This window comes from Melanerpes formicivorus, unplaced genomic scaffold (assembly GCF_026170545.1).
Source record: "Melanerpes formicivorus ecotype bairdi unplaced genomic scaffold, bMelFor1.0.p_v2 SCAF_4, whole genome shotgun sequence".
Lineage (NCBI taxonomy): Eukaryota > Metazoa > Chordata > Aves > Piciformes > Picidae > Melanerpes > Melanerpes formicivorus.
Window position 1 is genome coordinate 30,522,063 of NW_027142356.1, and position 17,863 is coordinate 30,539,925.

Sequence of the window (17,863 nt, forward strand, 5' to 3'; positions counted from 1 at the left end):
GACATTCCTGGGCTTTTGTGTTTGCCTCAGAGCTCTTCCAGGCACTTCATGGTGCAAGACAATACCTACTCCAGTCCAGAAAGCTTTCTTAGGTGGCTTTGCTAACATTTCATGCTCAAGTAGCAAGTGCCTCCTGCTGTAGACTAATGTTAGATGAAGTCCATACGGTAGGGAAGGTTATTCAGACCTGCCTGGTGGTGCTTGAAAGAGTTGGCTGGGTGGGCTCCTGCTGGTCATGGCAAAGGACTTGCCCTTGTGCTTACTCAACTTTTCCATCAGGATTCTTAGAATTGCTGAGCAGAAGTGGAAATGTTGATGTAGCTTTCTTGGTTCTTGCTGCTTTTGCTTTCTGGCAGGTGTCAGGGTACAGGCTTGAGGTACTTTAATGTGTGGCTGTACAAGCAGTGGCTGTTGCTTGACAGTTAGGAATTCTCTGTAGGAATACAGGACAAGAGAAAGAATAGCCCAGAGTGAAATCATGGGCCTTGAAACTTTGGAGGGAAAAACGTGCCCTGCACCTGAGGGGGTGTTCTGGCCAAGCAGCTGAGGAGCTGGAAACAGTCTATCTCTGTTGTCACAGAGTGTCTGGTTCCTGTCATTGATGTCTGGGACAGGCATGGTCCAGTCTGCAAACTGGGACTGCAAGCTGGTGTGGGCTTCCTGAGGAACTTCTCAGCAGGGTGTGATTCTCCTGGCTTGTGCTGCATTTGTTGTAGTGGAAGTTAAGGAAATAAATACATGAAGCAAACCAAAACCCAGCAAGAAAAAAAAAAGCCCTAAACAAACCTGTTTCCCCCTTTCAAAAAAACCCAATCAAACAAAGCCAACCAATCAATCAAACAAATCCCACAACAAAAAACAAACAAAAAACACCCCCCACAATACACAGCCCAAACCAAACCACCCAAAACCTGCCCCAAAATGGCAACAAACCAAAACCACCACCAAACAAAAACCAAACCCTGCATTTTTTGTACATGGGGGAACTTTTTACTAGTGTCCCAGTGATCTGCCCTGATTTCCACTGGACTCTCTTTATATCTGACCTTAAGTTTCTTCCTGTCCCAGAGCAGTGTTGCGAGAAGCCCAAGCAAGAGCAGCTACTCTTGCCAGGGAATTACAGGCCTGTCAGCCTGACCTCAGTGCCAGGCAAGATCATGGAACAGGTCATCCTGAGTGCAATAACACAGCACTTACAGGATGGCCAAGGGATCAGGCGTAGCCAGCATGGATTTAGGAAGGGCAGGTCCTGCCTGACCAACCTGATCTCCGTCTATGATCAGGTGACCCGCCTGGTGGATGTGGGGAGGCCTGTTGATGTAGTCTACCTGGACCTCAGCAAGGCCTTTGACACCGTCCCCCATAGCAAACTGCTGGCCAAGCTGTCAGCCCATGGCTTGGACGGGAGCACACTGCGATGGGTTAGGAACTGGCTGGAGGGCCGAGCCCAGAGAGTGGTGGTGAATGGTGCCACATCCAGCTGGCAGCCAGTCAGTAGTGGTGTGCCCCAAGGATCAGTGCTGGGCCCTGTGCTCTTTAACATCTTTATTGATGATCTGGATGAGGGCATTGAGTCCATCATCAGTAAATTTGCTGACGACACCAAGCTGGGGGCAAGAGTTGATCTGCTAGAGGGTAGAGAGGCTCTGCAGAGAGACCTGGACAGGCTGGACAGATGGGCAGAGTCCAACGGCATGAGATTGAACACATCCAAGTGCCGGGTTCTGCACATTGGCCACAACAACCCCTTGCAGAGCTACAGGCTGGGGTCAGAGTGGCTGGAGAGCAGCCAGGCAGAGAGGGACCTGGGGGTGCTGGTTGATGGTAGGATGAACATGAGCCTGCAGTGTGCCCAGGCAGCCAAGAGGGCCAATGGCATCCTGGCCTGCATCAGGAACAGTGTGGCCAGCAGGAGCAGGGAGGTCATTCTGCCCCTGTACACTGCGCTGGTTAGGCCACACCTCGAGTACTGTGTCCAGTTCTGGGCCCCTCAGTTTAGGAAGGATGTTGACTTGCTGGAACGAGTCCAGAGAAGAGCAACAAAGTTGGTGAGGGGTTTGGAACACAAGCCCTATGAGGAGAGGCTGAGGGAGCTGGGGCTGCTTAGCCTGGAGAAGAGGAGACTCAGGGGTGACCTTATCACTCTCTACAACTACCTGAAGGGAGGTTGTAGACAGGCTGATGATGGTCTCTTCTCCCAGGCCCCCAGTACCAGAACAAGAGGACACAGTCTCAGGCTGCGCCAGGGGAGGTTCAGGCTGGATGTTAGGAAGAAGTTCTATACAGAAAGAGTGATTGCGCTATGGAATGGGCTGCCCGGGGAGGTGGTGGAGTTGCCGTCATTGGAGGTGTTCAGGAGGAGACTTGATGGGGTACTTGGTGCCATGGGTTAGCTGTTTGGGTGGGTTGGATTGGTTGATGGGTTGGACACGATGATCTTGAAGGTCTCTTCCAACCTGGTTTGGTTTATTCTAATAAAGGTTTGGTTTACTCTGAAAAGCTGTTAAAATGCCTGAAATTAGAACAGTTTGTTGTAGCTGGGTAATGAGGGATGAGTAAAAAATATGTATATATACAAACCACTGCTGAGCTCAGAATAAGCCGACAGAAACATGCCCCTGTTCTCTGCCAGCTCATTTTTAATAATGGAATAAATATTTAATCATAACCCCACCAGTTGGGTTTTTTTTTTTGTCCCCTTCATGTAGTTTCCATGCAAATGGCTGATAAATATGGATTTCCAGAGAGTGCTTTCTTCCAGGGCAGGAAATTCAAACCTCGAAATTAAGGAGAAATGTGATTTAATTGCAAATCCAAGGGAGTGATCTCTCACTGCATCCTTACCACAACCTTCACAGCTGGCTTCCAGCGGCAGAGTTCTGTTGTCACCCGATGGCAGCAGGTCTGAATATGCACTAAACAAGTCCTGATCCATGCTTTCTCAAACCCAGGGTTTGGCTTTGTTCTGTCGCAGTGGGTGATGCTGCTTGGAGGAATGATTAAGTAAAAAAGGCTTTCCTAGAAGTAAAGCTGATGTGCAATTCACTCCTTGACTCCGGGGAGAGCAGCACATTGAGTGTGTTGATTGGCAGAAAAAGGTGGCAAAGACCAGTAAATTTCTGCTGTTTAACCATCGCTAAAGCCTTTGAAACAAATTCCAAGTGATTAGTTACACCCAGGGAGAAAGTTGTTGTAAATACCTTCCCCTCTCAAAATAAGTTAAGCAGAGCAAAAGATGCTGCTCTATTTATTTTAACTTTTGATTTGCTAATCCAAGAACTCCCAGCAGCAGTTGCAGACACTTCATCTGCATGCTACTATTTTTCCTAGTGTTCCTCATGCCATGTTTTGTGTTGCAGTTGGATTTTTTTTCCCCCCCTCTGTGAAATTGTCTCACAATAATTCTGTAGAGAGCTTCCCTAGGGTGTAAAAGAATCTGAACTGCGACAAGAAACTTTTTATTTCCCCCCAGAATTGTCTGATACTGCAGGCCTTGTGGGTCTCCTTTGTGTGGACTGGAAAGAAGCTTATCTTTGACCTTGAGGAATCTGATGTGGGGAAACTTGATCTAAATTTTTAGCATGGGATTGATTAGTCATGGAAACACATGAGGGATTTGTTGGAGTCCTCTAAGGAGGATAGAAGGGCTGCGGTCTGAGCCTGGGCTGGTTAGATTGTGGTGGTTTGTGGTGGGGGAGTTTTTGCCTTTTCCTTTCCTTATTCTTTGGTCTGTTACTTAGAATAAACCTTTATTTAGAATAAACCAAACCAGGTTGGAAGAGACCTTCAAGATCATCGTGTCCAACCCATCAACCAATCCAACCCACCCAAACAGCTAACCCATGGCACCAAGCACCACATCAAGTCTCCTCCTGAACACCTCCAATGACGGCAACTCCACCACCTCCTTGGGCAGCCCATTCCAATGGGCAATCACTCTTTCTGTATAGAACTTCTTCCTAACATCCAACCTGAACCTCCCCTGGCGCAGCCTGAGACTGTGTCCTCTTGTTCTGGTACTGGCTGCCTGGGAGAAGAGACCATCATCCGCCTGTCTACAACCTCCCTTCAGGTAGTTGTAGAGAGTGATAAGGTCACCCCTGAGTCTCCTCTTCTCCAGGCTGACCAACCCCAGCTCCCTCAGCCTCTCTTCATAGGGCTTGTGTTCCAAACCCCTCACCAACTCTGTTGATCTTCTCTGGACTCGTTCCAGCAAGTCAACCTCCTTACCTAATGTTAGATGGTAACACTTAAGAGACAGTCATAGGATCAGCTCTTAAACCAAGACACAGGTTTATAAAAATGAAAAACTTGACCTTTTAAATTCACCAGAAGATGCTTTCCTAATTCTAATTACAAAATCCTTGGGGGGGGGGGGGCGGTGGGTTTAAAAAGAGCTTTTATCAGAGCTACTCATGTAGCTTTGTTTTGCATTCAGGTGTCACATACCTTTAACACTTGCCCTGAATTGTCAGCATAGAACATTGTACTTCAATACAAGCATAACTGAAACAAAACAGCAACATAAAAGGTGTAGGTAATAAATTTGTGTTATAAAAGGGGTTAGATAATATATTTCTGTTATAATTTAGAGCATGCTTTGCTCTGCAGTTGCTAATTGCTGTGAAGTAGGCTCTCACAGTATGAAAGCCGGGGAGTGTGGCAGAGCACAGAGGAGTTAAAAGGAAGGATGTGGGAAAAGACTCTGCTTACTGTCAGGGCAGGCTAATGTGATTTTTTTCTGCCCAGTCTATGTCCTGCTATTACCACTTTGTTATTAACATACAGAAGATTGATTCTCACTTTATTATGAACACACAGAAGATTGCAGTTCAAGCTGGCTCAGAGGTTGGCTGTAAAGGGGTAGCTGGAAGGAGAACTTAGTGCTCAGGAAGGTTTTAATGGTGTGGTGGGAGGTGATCTGTCTCAGGAAGCACCTGCTGCATCACGTGTGCCAAACCTGTTCTCATGATGAAGAGGCAGAAGCAGCAGAGACTTAGCCTGTGCTCACAATTTCCATAGGTTTTTCCTGTTTCCTGAGAACCACTCTCTCTGGATCCTGCGTCAGTCCACTTCCTCGAGGAGTAGTGCTGTCGAAACGGAATAGAATTAACCAGGTTGGAAAAGACCTTTGAGATCATCGAGTCCAATCTATCATCCAACACCATCTCATCAACTAAACCATGGCACCTAGCACCCCATCAAGTCTCTTCCTAAACACCTCCAGTGATGGTGACTCCACCACATCCCTGGGCAGCCCATTCCAATGGAAAATCACTCTTTCTATGAAGAACTTCTTCCTAACCTCCAGCCTAAACCTCCCCTGGTGCAGCTTGAGACTTTGTCCTCTTGTTCTGGTGCTTGTTGCCTGGGAGAAAAGACCAACCTCCACCTGGCTATAGCCTCCCTTCAGGTAGTTGTAGACAGCAGTAAGGTCTCCCCTGAGCCTCCTCTTCTCCAGGCTAAGCAACTCCAGCTCCCTCAGCCTCTCCTCATAGGACTTGTGCTCCAAACCCCTCCCCAGCTTTGTTGCTCTTTTCTGGACTCATTCCAGCAAGTCAACATCTTTCCTAAACTGGGGGGCCCAGAACTGGACACAGTACTCAAGGTGTGGCCTAACCAGTGCTGAGTACAGGGACAGAATTCCCTCCCTGCTCCCGCTGGCCACACTGTTCCTGATACAGGCCAGGATGCCCTTAGCCTTCTTGTCCACCTGGGCACAGTGCTGGCTCATGTTCAGCCTACTGTCAACCAGTACCCCCAGGTCACTTTCTGCCTGGCTGCTCTCCAGCCACTCTGACCCCAGCCTGTAGCACTACATGGGAAGCTGTTGTTTTTTAAATATTAATACCTGTGTGTGTAGTGTCACAGCCACCTAATGGCACCTAATGGCAACTGTTTTGTTGTTGTTTTATGAATGCACTTGCAGAATTACTTAACAGAAAAATCCAAGAATCATAGAATGGTTAGGGTTGGAAGGGACCTCAAGGAAGGTTGGACTTGATGATCTTCAGAGGTTTTCTCCAACCAAAACAATTCTGTGAGTCTCTCCCCATCTCCTACAGCCACCAAAAATCAGAAAAGACAAAAAGCACTGAGGAGATGGACTGCAGTACTGAGGAAGTGGCTTTTAACAGTATGGTTAAAGCAGTTAGAACCTGAGGGGTGATACGAAGAAGTGCCTTTACTTAGAATGTTGTCTGGAGGCAAGTATCATGGGCTGCCCTGGGAGGTGGTGGAGTCACCATTGCTGGAGGTGTTCAGGAGGAGACTTGACAGGGTGCTTGGTTGCATAGTTTAGTTGATTAGGTGGTGTTGGATGATAGATTGGACATGATGAACTTGAAGGTCTCTTCCAACCTGGTCTGGTCTGGTCTGGTCTGGTCTATTCTATTCTATTCTATTCTATTCTATTCTATTCTATTCTATTCTATTCTATTCTATTCTATTCTGTTCTACCTCTAACAGGAAGGATGATTGTCTCCTACAGACTGATCAAAACAGAAAAAGCAGCTAGCATGATCTCATCAGGAATAGCAATGGCAATATAGCATTTGGGCTGCAGTGAGCTTAACAGGAGCAGGATGCTTGGCAGTCCAAGAGCTTCCTTTGAAGTGACCTTTTCTAAAGGGATGGGCTCAGAAAGCTGTTGTGGGAGGGCTCCAGGGCATATTGGCATCCAAGCTGAAGATAATCCAGGGGTGGTGAAACAACCATCATGTCTTGAGAGAGTACGCTGTGGTGTTTGGGAACTGGAGTCTGAAAAAAGAAACAAAGTCAAGAAAGCATCCAGGAGGAAATAAAAATGGAGAAGATGCAGCTCCAAGTGTAAACAATGCAGTTAAAAATAAACAGCTGATCCAAGTGGGGTGAGTTGAGGAACATCCGCTTCAGCACACCCTCCTGAAATGGTGATTAAAAGGGTTACAGTAAAGGAGAAACCAGTTCATGCTCTCAGCACTGGTGTGTTGTCATGTAATGAATTTGCTAGTCATATTCTTGGTTCATTATGCCTCCATTCTTTGAGCAATTAAAATGGTGCTCACACCTCTGCAGCACAGGCTATTTTGCAAGCTTGCTAGGGGAATCTGGGGAAATGAAGCATAACATCTTCACTTCTCCATGTGGGATGGTTCTGGATTGCAGCTGGGATGGAGACTGGCTGTGCAGTCTCTGCAGAGAGGAGCTGGTAGGTATTTTTGTTCTTCAATTATGTAAGAGATCTGGGGGGGGGGAAGAGTGAAACAGGATTTTCTAGTTTGGAGCAGAGACATCCTAGCCTTCATGGTGATGAAAACAGGGGAGAGAGGAGGCCAAGAAGCCACCTAGGAGGAGCAGCTCCTTCTGCATGATACTCTGGAGCTGGTCAGCTGAGGTTCCGATCGCTTTGCACCACCATGTTGGAGATATTTGTTCCTGAAACTCCAGATAAGGCTGAAAATAGGAAGAGGGGATGGCTTATAGATTGTTTTGGTTTGTGGTTTTGGGGGGTTGTTTTTTTGTATGAATCTGGTGTTTGCTGACAACATCTACTGAGTGTCTTTGGGTTTAATTGAATAGAATAAACCAGGTTGGAAGAGACCTTCAAGATCATCACGTCCAACCCATTATCCAATACCACCTAATGAACTAAACCATGGCACCAAGCACCCTATCAAGTCTCCTCCTGAACACCTCCAATGATGGTGATTCCACCACCTCCCCAGGCAGCCCATTCCAATGGGCAATCACTTTCTCTGTGTAGAACTTCCTCCTAACATCCAGCCCAAACCTCCCCTGGTGCAGCCTGAGACTGTGTCCTTTTGCTCTGGTGCTGGTTGCCTGGGAGAAGAGACCAACCTCCGCTTGTCCACAACCTCCCCTAAGGTAGTTGCAGAGAGCAATAAGGTCACCCCTGAGTCTCCTCTTCTCCAGGCCACGCAGCCTCAGCTCCCTCAGTCTTGAGGGGAGGAGCTGCCTGCATCATCTGGTGGTTGGACCCTTATGATCGTGGAGGTCTTTTCCAACTGAAACAATTCTATGATGATTTCAGTAATCAGTTCTGGACAGCAGGAAGTGCTAAGTGCTTTGGGCAAGATGGCAAGAAATTCCAGGACAGGAAATCCTGAGGAATTGGATCCCACAAGGTGGTGTGGAGCTCCCATTTTCAGTGTGTGTGTTTTGGATGTCAGAAGCAGAAAGTGAAAACACCACTTTGGGAACTGAACATTGGACTCAGGATGGCTCTAAGCGAGCAGCCCTCCTGTGGCTGTAACAAAACCCAAATGTAGACACAGATTTTGTCTTCCTTTTGGTGGCTACATCTTGGACTACAGAGTTAGCAGAAGGTTTTGAATGAAGGGGAAGTACAGCAGTATGGGGAACAGTTGTTGAAAAAAAAAATAGATGGCATAGTTCAAAAGCCTGATCTCTTTGTTCAGTGCCTCCTGGGACCTTGTTAAATTTCAGGAACCTACCCCAGGTGTTTCAGTTAGGAGAGGTTTTGCTATAGACTGAGCTCCTTCTTTGTGGTGTTGTCTGCAAATACACACTCAGCAAGGTGATGAATACCCTTTAAAGTTAGCTTGACTTCTGATTACATCCTTTTGATTCTTGTAATCAAGGACCCTGAGCTGGTGCTCACCTTTGTGTAAACCAGCGTGCAGCTCAGTGTCGTCTGGCTGGGTAGAGCTCTGCCTGGTGGGAAGAGACCTGCTGCAGTGAGGCACAAACCAAGAACATTTTCACTGCTTTGCATGAAACTGGGATGGCTTCTGTGCTGGTTTTGCATCTGGCTGGGCAAGAGCCTGCTACCAATAAGTTCAAATTAGTGTTTTGAGCTTCCTGACCAGCTCAACAAATATTCCCCCTTCCCCACCCCCCTCCCCCAAAGCTATTGGAGTGGTTTAATTCTCTTATTTTATTGTAGAGCTGGTACATGAGTTGTGCTTTGTTTTTCTGTTTTGGTTGGTTGATATTTTTATGTGTGTTTGCTTTGGGGTTTTGTTGTGGTGGTTGGTGGGGTTTTAGTTGTGGTTTCTTGTTTGGCTGGGGGGGGAGGGGAGACAGGGTTTGTTGGGGTTTTTTTGCCACTGGGTTTTATCATTCATCTGCTAATGTATTTGTCCCCAGGAAGAGTGCCTTACAGATGTTTAGCCTCCTGGAGTTCTGCAAGCAGCTCTAGCATGTCCACAGAGCCTGTGTTTTCAGAGCAGGGTAGGAAGGAGCCAAGTTATGCCTGAACACATGATTCATAAAATGGTTTGGTTTGGAAAGGGACCTTAAAGATCATCTAGTTCCAACCCTCCCACCATGAGCAGGGACACCTTCCACCAAGTTGCTCAATGCCTCATCCAATCTGACCTTGAACACCACCAGGGAGGGGGCATCCACAAACTCCCTGGGCAACCTTTCCAGTGTCTCACCACCCTTACTGCAAAGATCTCCAGTCTAAATTTCTCCTGTTCCAGCTCAATGCCATCTACAGCTGTACCTGTGCAGAGCAGCCCTGTGGAGAGGCAGCCTTTGTGATCACGGCCATGGTTGCATGGTAACTTGCACCAAGGTGATTTGGATCAGATCCACCTCATGCCTTGCCTCCTTGGAGCTACTTAAGCTAATATTGAGCTGTCTGCTCCCGTTTCTGTAGCGCTGCAGGCATTCAGACCTGCCACAGGGAAATGTCCCCCTGGGAATTTTGGCCTGGCTGTGAAAAGGTTGCAAAGTAGACTTTGCTATACAATAGGTACAATTTTCAGCTGCAATAATCCTTTTGCAATACAGTTTGCAGCTTAGTTAAGATAGACTTGGTGGCACTTTGATGGCCACAGGCTACATTTTCCCAGTAATATTTGTACTGTACTTGAACACATTCCTAATCTTACCAGGGAACCTCTCTAGAAGCCATTTCTGCAGAGTAGGCAGCTGTGTACCCTGTCCATCCTACCTGACAGTTTTACTTTCATCAGCCTTTCTTGTCATTTCCTTGCAGTGATAACTTAATGCTTCTGGAATCATAGAATCCTAGAGTGGTTTGGGTTGGAAGGGACCTTTGGGATCCTCTGGTTCCAACCCTTTTCCATGGGCAAGGACACCTCCTGCTAGACCAGCTTGCTCAAGGCTTCGTCCAACCTGGCTATGAACAGTGCCACACTTGGAGCTTCTGTGGGCAACCTCTTCCAGTGCCTCACCACCCTTGTGGGGAAGAATTTCTTCCTCATGTCTCATCTCAATCCATCATCTCCCAGTTTGAAGCCATCACTAACTATAGCATGTTGTCTCTTAAAAGCACAGTTGCCATCATAACTGAGTCACCAAGTGTGACACTGCATGAGGGGATGTACCAAAGAGTGTCTGGCCATGCTCTACCTGGGGGTGGGATTACAGGAAAACTGGAGTTCCAAGTGGTGCAGAGTTTCTTCTGAAGGGATAGAAGTGAAGGCAGTAACACTGTTTAAGGACTAGATGCTCAAGGAAGCCAAGAATCCTTAGCCAGAAGATGCTACTAATTGCTCCTGAAGTAAACTTGTCAGTTAAAGGAGCTATTTTAAGTTGGTGAAACAGAAAATCATAAACTTGAGCCCCCAGCCAGAGCAGAATGTAAACATGGATATAAACACAGCATGGAAGCACTTCCTGCAGGCAAGGAGCTGCAGTTGACTGTTCCACTGCTAAAGGATGCCATTGTTCATTTTTCCTTCAGGGAGCAGGAATTTCTTGTGGCTTCCATATTTTAACATGGTTTAACTTCGTGTGGTGCTGCATGGGCCTTCAGTCACCAAGTGCTCTCTCTCCATCTAGGGTATCTTTGTTCCTTTCTGTGAAGGGTTGGGATTTGTTTGTTTGGCTTTTGTTTGTATGTTTGGGTGTTCTTGTGGCGGCTGGGGTTCTTGGTTCAGGTTTTTGGTTGTGAGTTGACTGGATTTTAGTGAATGTTGGGGCACTAAAGGCTTCCTGAAAAGAAGGTTGTGGCACAGCTGACCTTTGAACTCTTTTTCCAGGGCTCCACAAGTCCTGTCCCCTCCAGGGAGGAGAAAGTTTCCTCTCCACCTATTACCCTGCTGAACCTTTTGGTTTGGGGTGTGAGTCACAGAACCAGAGAATGCACTGGATTGGCAGGGGCCCTCAAAAGACATTTTGTCCAGCACCCCTTGCAGTCAGCATGGACATCTCCAGCTAGAGCAAGTTGTTCAGGGCCCCATCAAGTGTGACCTTGAATGTCTCCAGGGATGGGGCCTCAACTACATCTCCAGGCAACCTGTTCCAGTATTTCTTTGTAGAGGCACAGTTCTTAAGGTACTTTTGGGATCAAAAGTCCAGTTTCCAGCCTAGGTGTGGTGTTTTTTCCTTCTGTTCTCTACTTGTTTTTTGAAGTAACTCCTTGGACAAATTATTCTACTTCTTGTTTCACATAGAGTTTTTGGGTAACTTATCTGCTGCCTTCTTGCTTTCAGCTTTGTAGTCTTTAAAAGGCCTTCTCTCTCTCTTAATTATGTTGGCCAAGACAATCCTTAGATGTTTTCTTTTGGAGCTTATTCTTTTAACCTCCCTATTTAGAGTTATTTTTCTAACCTTTTCTTTGTATACTTAATGACCAGGGCAACAGAAGAGAGATTAGCTGCCATGACAAGGAACAAAAAAAAATTCCTCTCTTTTTACTAGAGTAGTTGTGTTTTTAAGGATTTCTTCCAGCTAGGACACAATCCCTGTGTTCTTAAAGGAGAAATTCCATAGGAGGCCAGTTTTGAAACAAAGCTCTTTTAGACAAGAGAAAGATGTTAGGTGATGGTCTGTATTTTTTCATTAGCAAATGTGTTCTCTCTTCAAAACTTGATGGCCCCTTTCTGGTTCTCTCAGTTGTAATTTTACTGTTGTGACCCTCTGGTATCAGAGGACCTCTCTGAGGAATAGAAGTCTGCCATCCTCTTCCCCCGGGAAATCCTGTGCTTGAAGCTGTGATTTGCGATTAGTGGTGAAATTCGCAGCCTGCTCCCCCCCGCCCCTTGTCGTGTTAATTCTTGCCTTAACTCTTGCTCCCTCTGTGGGTTCTGCAGCACAATGACATGGAACTGCAAGTTTTCATAAATTCATAGAGTGGTTTGGGTTGGAAGGGATCTTGAAGATCATCTGGGTGCTGTTTGCATTGCTTCTCTGGCTGCCAAGGTAACCTGTGTCCATCCCATTTCCAAAATCAGAATGCTTTCTTGGTGCTTGGGGGTGAGATGATGACCTTGCAGCTTTTCTTCTGTAGCAGTTGGCATCCTCATCTTTATTCCCAGCCCTGAATGTATTCCTTCTAACAGCACCTCAGATTTTCCTTGGCAGGACCTGTAAATGCTCAAATGTTCTTGTCCTACAGTATGTAAAAACCTTTGCTGACAACTAGAAATGAGGAAAAGGTGAGTTTATTTCCTATGAACAAAACTTACCTGAGGCATGAGTTTGAGCTAAGGAGATGCACAATATACTGAAACCTTTATATATAGAACCATCACAGAATCATAGAATGGTTTGAGTTGGAAGGGACCTTAACAATCATCTAGTTCCAACCCCCTCATCCAACCTGGCCCTGAACACCTCCAGGGAAGGGGCATCTACAACCTCCCTGGGCGACTTGTTCCAGTGCCTCACCACCCTCATGGGGAAGAATTTCCTCCTCATGTCTCATCTCAGTCCAGCTTCTTCCAGTTTGAAGCCATCATTCTTCATCCCCATCCCTCCATGCCTTTATCAAATGTCCCTCTCCAGCTCTCTCCCACCTTCCTTCAAGTCCTGGGAGGCTCCTAGGTCTCCCCAGAGCCTTCTCTTGTCCAGCATGAGGAAACCAAACTCTCTTGTCTGTCTTTGTAGAGGATATGCTCTAGCTCTCAGGTTGTCTGTGTCCTCCCCTGACCCCACTCCTGGACAGTTCATGTCCTCCTTGTATCCATGCTTTGCATTCCATTCTCTTCCTCTTTGCAAGCTCCATCAGCCCGTGATGTCCATTTGTAAAACAAATGTCCATGTCTGACATTCAGAGCCTGCACTTTACTCTGGAAAGGCTTAGAGACACTCTGAAATAAGATGGAGTTTAGTTCTCTCTTTCTTTGGTACCTTCAGTTTACCCTTTAATAGAGTAGAAACAAGTAAGATAATCTGCCTTTGGCTGCACACTTTGTTATCTGTGCCAGGTCCGTGGTGGTTTGATGGGTTTAGGAAGTGGTCAGAGTTCTCAGCTGGGCTGTGGAATCTGCAGCAGAGGTTCTGCAGCAGATATTCATGTCTGCATACAGCTGCAGCACTCAGTCCTCTGCTTGTTGTGTTCTAAGAAGGGAGGTCTTCTGCAGTGCATCTTTAGCATGACCTCCTTCCTCGTGGTGGTGACATCTGAGCAGCCTCATCCAAAGCTGGGTTTTGAGTTAGCTGTCATGACTATCTGTAGCTGGTTTCGCTTGAGCAGCTTTATCCTTCAGGAGCTGCAGTGAGCAAGCGATCTGCTGTGGAAGATATTTGGCTTTCATGTTAGCTTTCTGGTCTCCACCCACAGAGACTGCTCATGCTGTGCTTTTAGGGACATTCCTATGGGAGGTTTCCACTATCCATGGGAGGTGTGTTCTAATCAGAATTCAAATTTCTCTAGGCCTGTGTGAGACAAAAAGAAAACGGGTTTTAGAGTTCCTTGCTGTTTGTCTTGTATGCCTTTGGATAACCCATTGGTAGTGGCTTGTGAAGAGTGATAAAAGCAAGATGTGACTGCAGATCTGCCTTCTTGCCCTGTCAACTAAAAGGCAAGGTGTGACACAGGCTTTCTGCTAATTACTGAGAGTGAAACAGCCTTGTGTAATGCTCTGTGTTTGGAGTGGAGTCACTAAAGAGTGATTAGCGAGGAGAAATTGGCCCTAAGATGCCTTCTGTGTTTTAATTTGATGAAATACAAGTCAAAGTTTTGTTGTCTAATCAAAAGATTTTAATAATCCTTAGCCAACACCTTTCTCTCATCCCTCAAGCATTTAACTGGTGTAGCAGGATCCAGGTGTTACTCATCCAGAAAGGACTGGCACGTTTTCAAGTCTTACCTGGTCTTGTCTCCAAGGAGGTGAAGGTGGTGAAATGTTTTCAGAAGTGTGCAGCGTTACCTGCGTGGTGCATTCTTGTCATTCAGGTGAATATGTGGCACACTGCTCATGTTGTTAAACCTGGTGTGCCAACAGCTGCACCTTCAGCATCTCTAGGATTGAATCATGGTGAAAAATCAAACCCTCTAAGGGTATTTAATTTGCTTGCTGAGGTTTTGATGTAGTCAAGTCTACAGGAATTGTGTGGTGCTCGCATGGGGAAGAAGTCATAAAGGTTCTTCTCTGCCTGCTTCCCATGTAGGTTCTGTTTAGAAGTTGTTGTTTTAGCATTTCAGCTGAATGTTTTCCCTTTTCTGCAGTTCCTGAGGGAAGATATGCAGTACAAGGATGCCTCTAACAAGCACAGTCACCTGCACAGAGAAGACAAACACATCACCATTGAGGATCTGTGGAGACGCTGGAAAACGTCTGAAGGTAGGTAAAGCAGAAGCTGGAAATGATGGTGGCTCCTGAAATAGACATCATTCAACATTCAAGTTGTTGTCAAATCGACAACATTTAAGTTCCCCCTCCCCCAAGTAGTTTAGAGTAGTAAATGGATGATGTCCATTTCATGACTCTGGTACTGCTCCTCCTAAGTGTGTAAACCTGGTTAAGCGCTGGTTCAGTCCAGCTGCTGTCGATTTCCTCTTGAGAGGCTGGGAATGTTAGAGCTGTCAGGGGGGAAATGCTTCACTTTTCTTCCCCACCCCAGTCAGAAGGGGTTACACTAATGGTGACCTTAGAGAGATCTAATAGTTGGTACAGTTAAACAGCTAAAAGTGGTGCCAAAAACAATGAAAGTAGGAACATGCCACTGGTTCGTTCTGGGAATGTGGGAAGTCATCAAAGTGCAGTCTGAGGTCATGCATTGGGTAAGTGTTTGCTGTGCACCTGTGTTTTCACCAGTGGTTTTTAGCCTCATCTCTTCAAATGTAAATGCTCCTTAGTCACCAGAGGTCTTGTTCAGTGCAAGCATTGCAACTCAATTGTCAGAGAAAAGGATTTCCCTGCAATTGTTCATCTGAGGAGCAGCTCTTCAGAAGGTTAGGCTGCAGTAATACCAGAAGTATCTGATGTGTCTGGTGTCTTTATCTCTGGTCTGGCTTTCTTGGCTGTAGGGAACAGTGTGAGTAAGGCTCAGATGATTTGAGGGGAGTGTGTGGCCTTGCTCTGCTTCTAATGGCTTTATGTGCAGCTCACAGGGGAAACTAAGGAAGGATCTTTGAATGAGAGTCCCAGGCAGTGTGAACAGTCACCTGTTGACTGCTAGAGAGTGTGAAGCCCCTCAGATAATGAACCTATTCCATTTAATAAAATGGCAACTACAGATTTTCCTTTCTAAGTGGTTTAGGAATTTTGGTTTCTTACATGCTGCTAATTTCTAGTGCCAGCCTCATGCAGGAGGGTGGGTACAGTCCTGCATGCTATACAGCCGGTAGAGGTACTTTTGAGGGAGATTTTAGTATTTACCTGTTAACTTTCTGCTGCCTTTCAGTATTTGCTTTCAGTATCCTCTCCTCTCTCATTCTGTGGGAGCCGGCTGAGGCTCTAAGAAGATTCTTGTGCAAACAAGTCGTTAAGCCACCATCCTGGGAGTGATCTTGGGACATTGCCGTAGATGGCTCCAGCACCTGCTGGCCTTTGCTGGGTTTTGCAGGAATAGCAAAGACAAAAGGCTTGAGGCTGAGATCAGTTGAAGCACATAAAAGTCACAGAATGCTGTCCTGACTTTAACTAAAGCAACACATGGAATTTTTAATAAAGAGATGTTTCTGTTGGTTCCATGCTTGTTTGTTTGCAGTTTTCCTGAGGGATATTGCGAACAAGGGACAATGCCAGGATCACCTTGGTGAATCTTAGGACTGAATTTTCTGCAGCTGTATTTGGCTAAACCCTCTTGCTCACTGTAACCTGTTTTTCTGCTGCTTCTCTATGTGCCTTGCTATTTATTTTTACAAAAATTATCTTTTTCTTCCAGTTCATAACTGGACTCAAGAGGACACTCTTCAGTGGCTGTCAGAGTTTGTGGAACTGCCCCAGTATGAGAAGAACTTTAGAGACAGCAATGTCAACGGAACAACACTTCCCAGGTGAACCTTTCTTCTGGATTACTTTCAAATAATGAGAACAAAAATCCCAACCTAGACCCATAAGTTAATGTTTTAGTCTGCATGTGGGAACAGCTCTGTGCACCTAAGTCCACCAAGATAGAATAGAATAGAATTAACCAGGTTGGAAAAGACCTTTGAGATCATGGAGTCCAACCTATCACCCAACACCATCTCATCAACTAAACCATGGCACCAAGCGCGCCCTGTCCGGTCTCTTCCTAAACACCTCTAGTGATGATGACACTACCACTTCCCTGGGCAGCCCATTCCAATGGCCAATCTTTCTGTGAAGAACTTCTTCCAAACATCCAGCCTAAACCTTCCCTGGTGCAGCTTGAGACTGTGTCCTCTTGTTCTGGCGCTGGCTGCCCGGGAGAAGAGAGCAACCCCCACCTGGCTACAACCTCCCTTCAGGTAGTTGTAGACAGCGGTGTGGTTGGCTGCAAGATGTGTTTGGCTGCAGGAAGGCCTCCTTTTCCTGACAAAATACTTAGAAATGCTCCTTGCCACTCCTTTTCTCTTAGCTTTGTTTCTTGCAGTTTAAGCTTTTATTGATCATCACACAGTTCTGTATGGTAATGAGCTTCCTTTTGAACAGCTTCCAATCCACTGGGTGGGTATACACCACAGACTGCCTGCAGAACCCCTTTTCTTGAGCATCACCGTTACACCTGCATGTATTTTAGTATCACAAGTCTGCAAATACACCATTACCTGGATTGATTCCATGACTGTTCCAGAAAGAAAAGATAGGGAAATGATTTCATGTTCTTCCTTTGCCACATGCTTTTACTTTATTTACTGTCCTCGTGTTCTGTCTGTCACTCCAGCTGCTTAACTTAACTATGGGAAGTGCTGGTGATGCTTTTCTTTCCTGTTTGAATATAGCATGTAGAATGGGTAACCTTTTATCTCCTCATTAACAGGATAGCAGTCAATGAACATGCTTTCATGATCTCTCACCTGAAAATAATCGACCGGAGCCACAGGCAGAAGCTTCAGCTGAAGGCCTTGGATGTTGTGCTGTTTGGACCCCTCACACGTTAGTAGCCTTCTGGAGCTTTTCTTGTCTCTCTCATTTGTGGGAACTCAGCAGAGGTTGTTTTCAGTGATGATTGATGCTGTAGGCAGGACAGTTCATTTCATGGATGTGCTTCTAGGTGGAGCAGCATGCCTTGTGGACCTGGCCTGTGAATTCAAAAAGCTAATCACGGTGCTAGGATTACGGTATCACTAGGGTTGGAAGGGACCTCGAGGATCATCGAGTCCAACCTGTCACCACAGACCTCATGACTAGACTATGGCACCAAGTGCCACATCCAATCCCCTCTTGAACACCTCCAGGGATGGTGACTCCACCACCTTCCCGGGCAGCCCATTCCAAAGAGGAATTACTCTCTCAGTGAAGAACTTCCTCCTCACCTCGAGCCTAAACTTCCCCTGGTGCAGCTTGAGACTGTGTCCCCTTGTTCTGGTGATGGTTGCCTGTGAGAAGAGACCAACCCCTTTCTGGCTACAACCACCCTTCAGGTGGTTCTAGAGAGCGATGAGGTCACCCCTGAGCCTCCTCTTCTCCAGGCTAAACAATCCCAGCTCCCTCAGCCTCTCTTCATAGGGCTTGTGCTCCAAACCCCTTTCCAGCCTTGTTGCCCTTCTCTGGACATGTTCCAGCAAGTC

The 17,863-nt window shown here is 46.4% G+C and overlaps 1 protein-coding gene across 4 annotated transcripts in view; it reads left to right on the forward strand.

The window, feature by feature from the left end:
- Positions 1-17,863, forward strand: part of STIM2 (stromal interaction molecule 2) — an 85,874-nt gene that overhangs the window by 53,260 nt on the left and 14,751 nt on the right. For all 4 annotated transcript variants that reach the window (XM_068137537.1, XM_068137538.1, XM_068137539.1 and 1 more), the window contains exons 3-5: positions 14,393-14,507; positions 16,054-16,165; positions 17,113-17,228. In XM_068137537.1, coding sequence (XP_067993638.1) covers positions 14,393-14,507; positions 16,054-16,165; positions 17,113-17,228 — 343 coding nt within the window. The remainder of the gene's footprint in view (positions 1-14,392; positions 14,508-16,053; positions 16,166-17,112; positions 17,229-17,863) is intronic.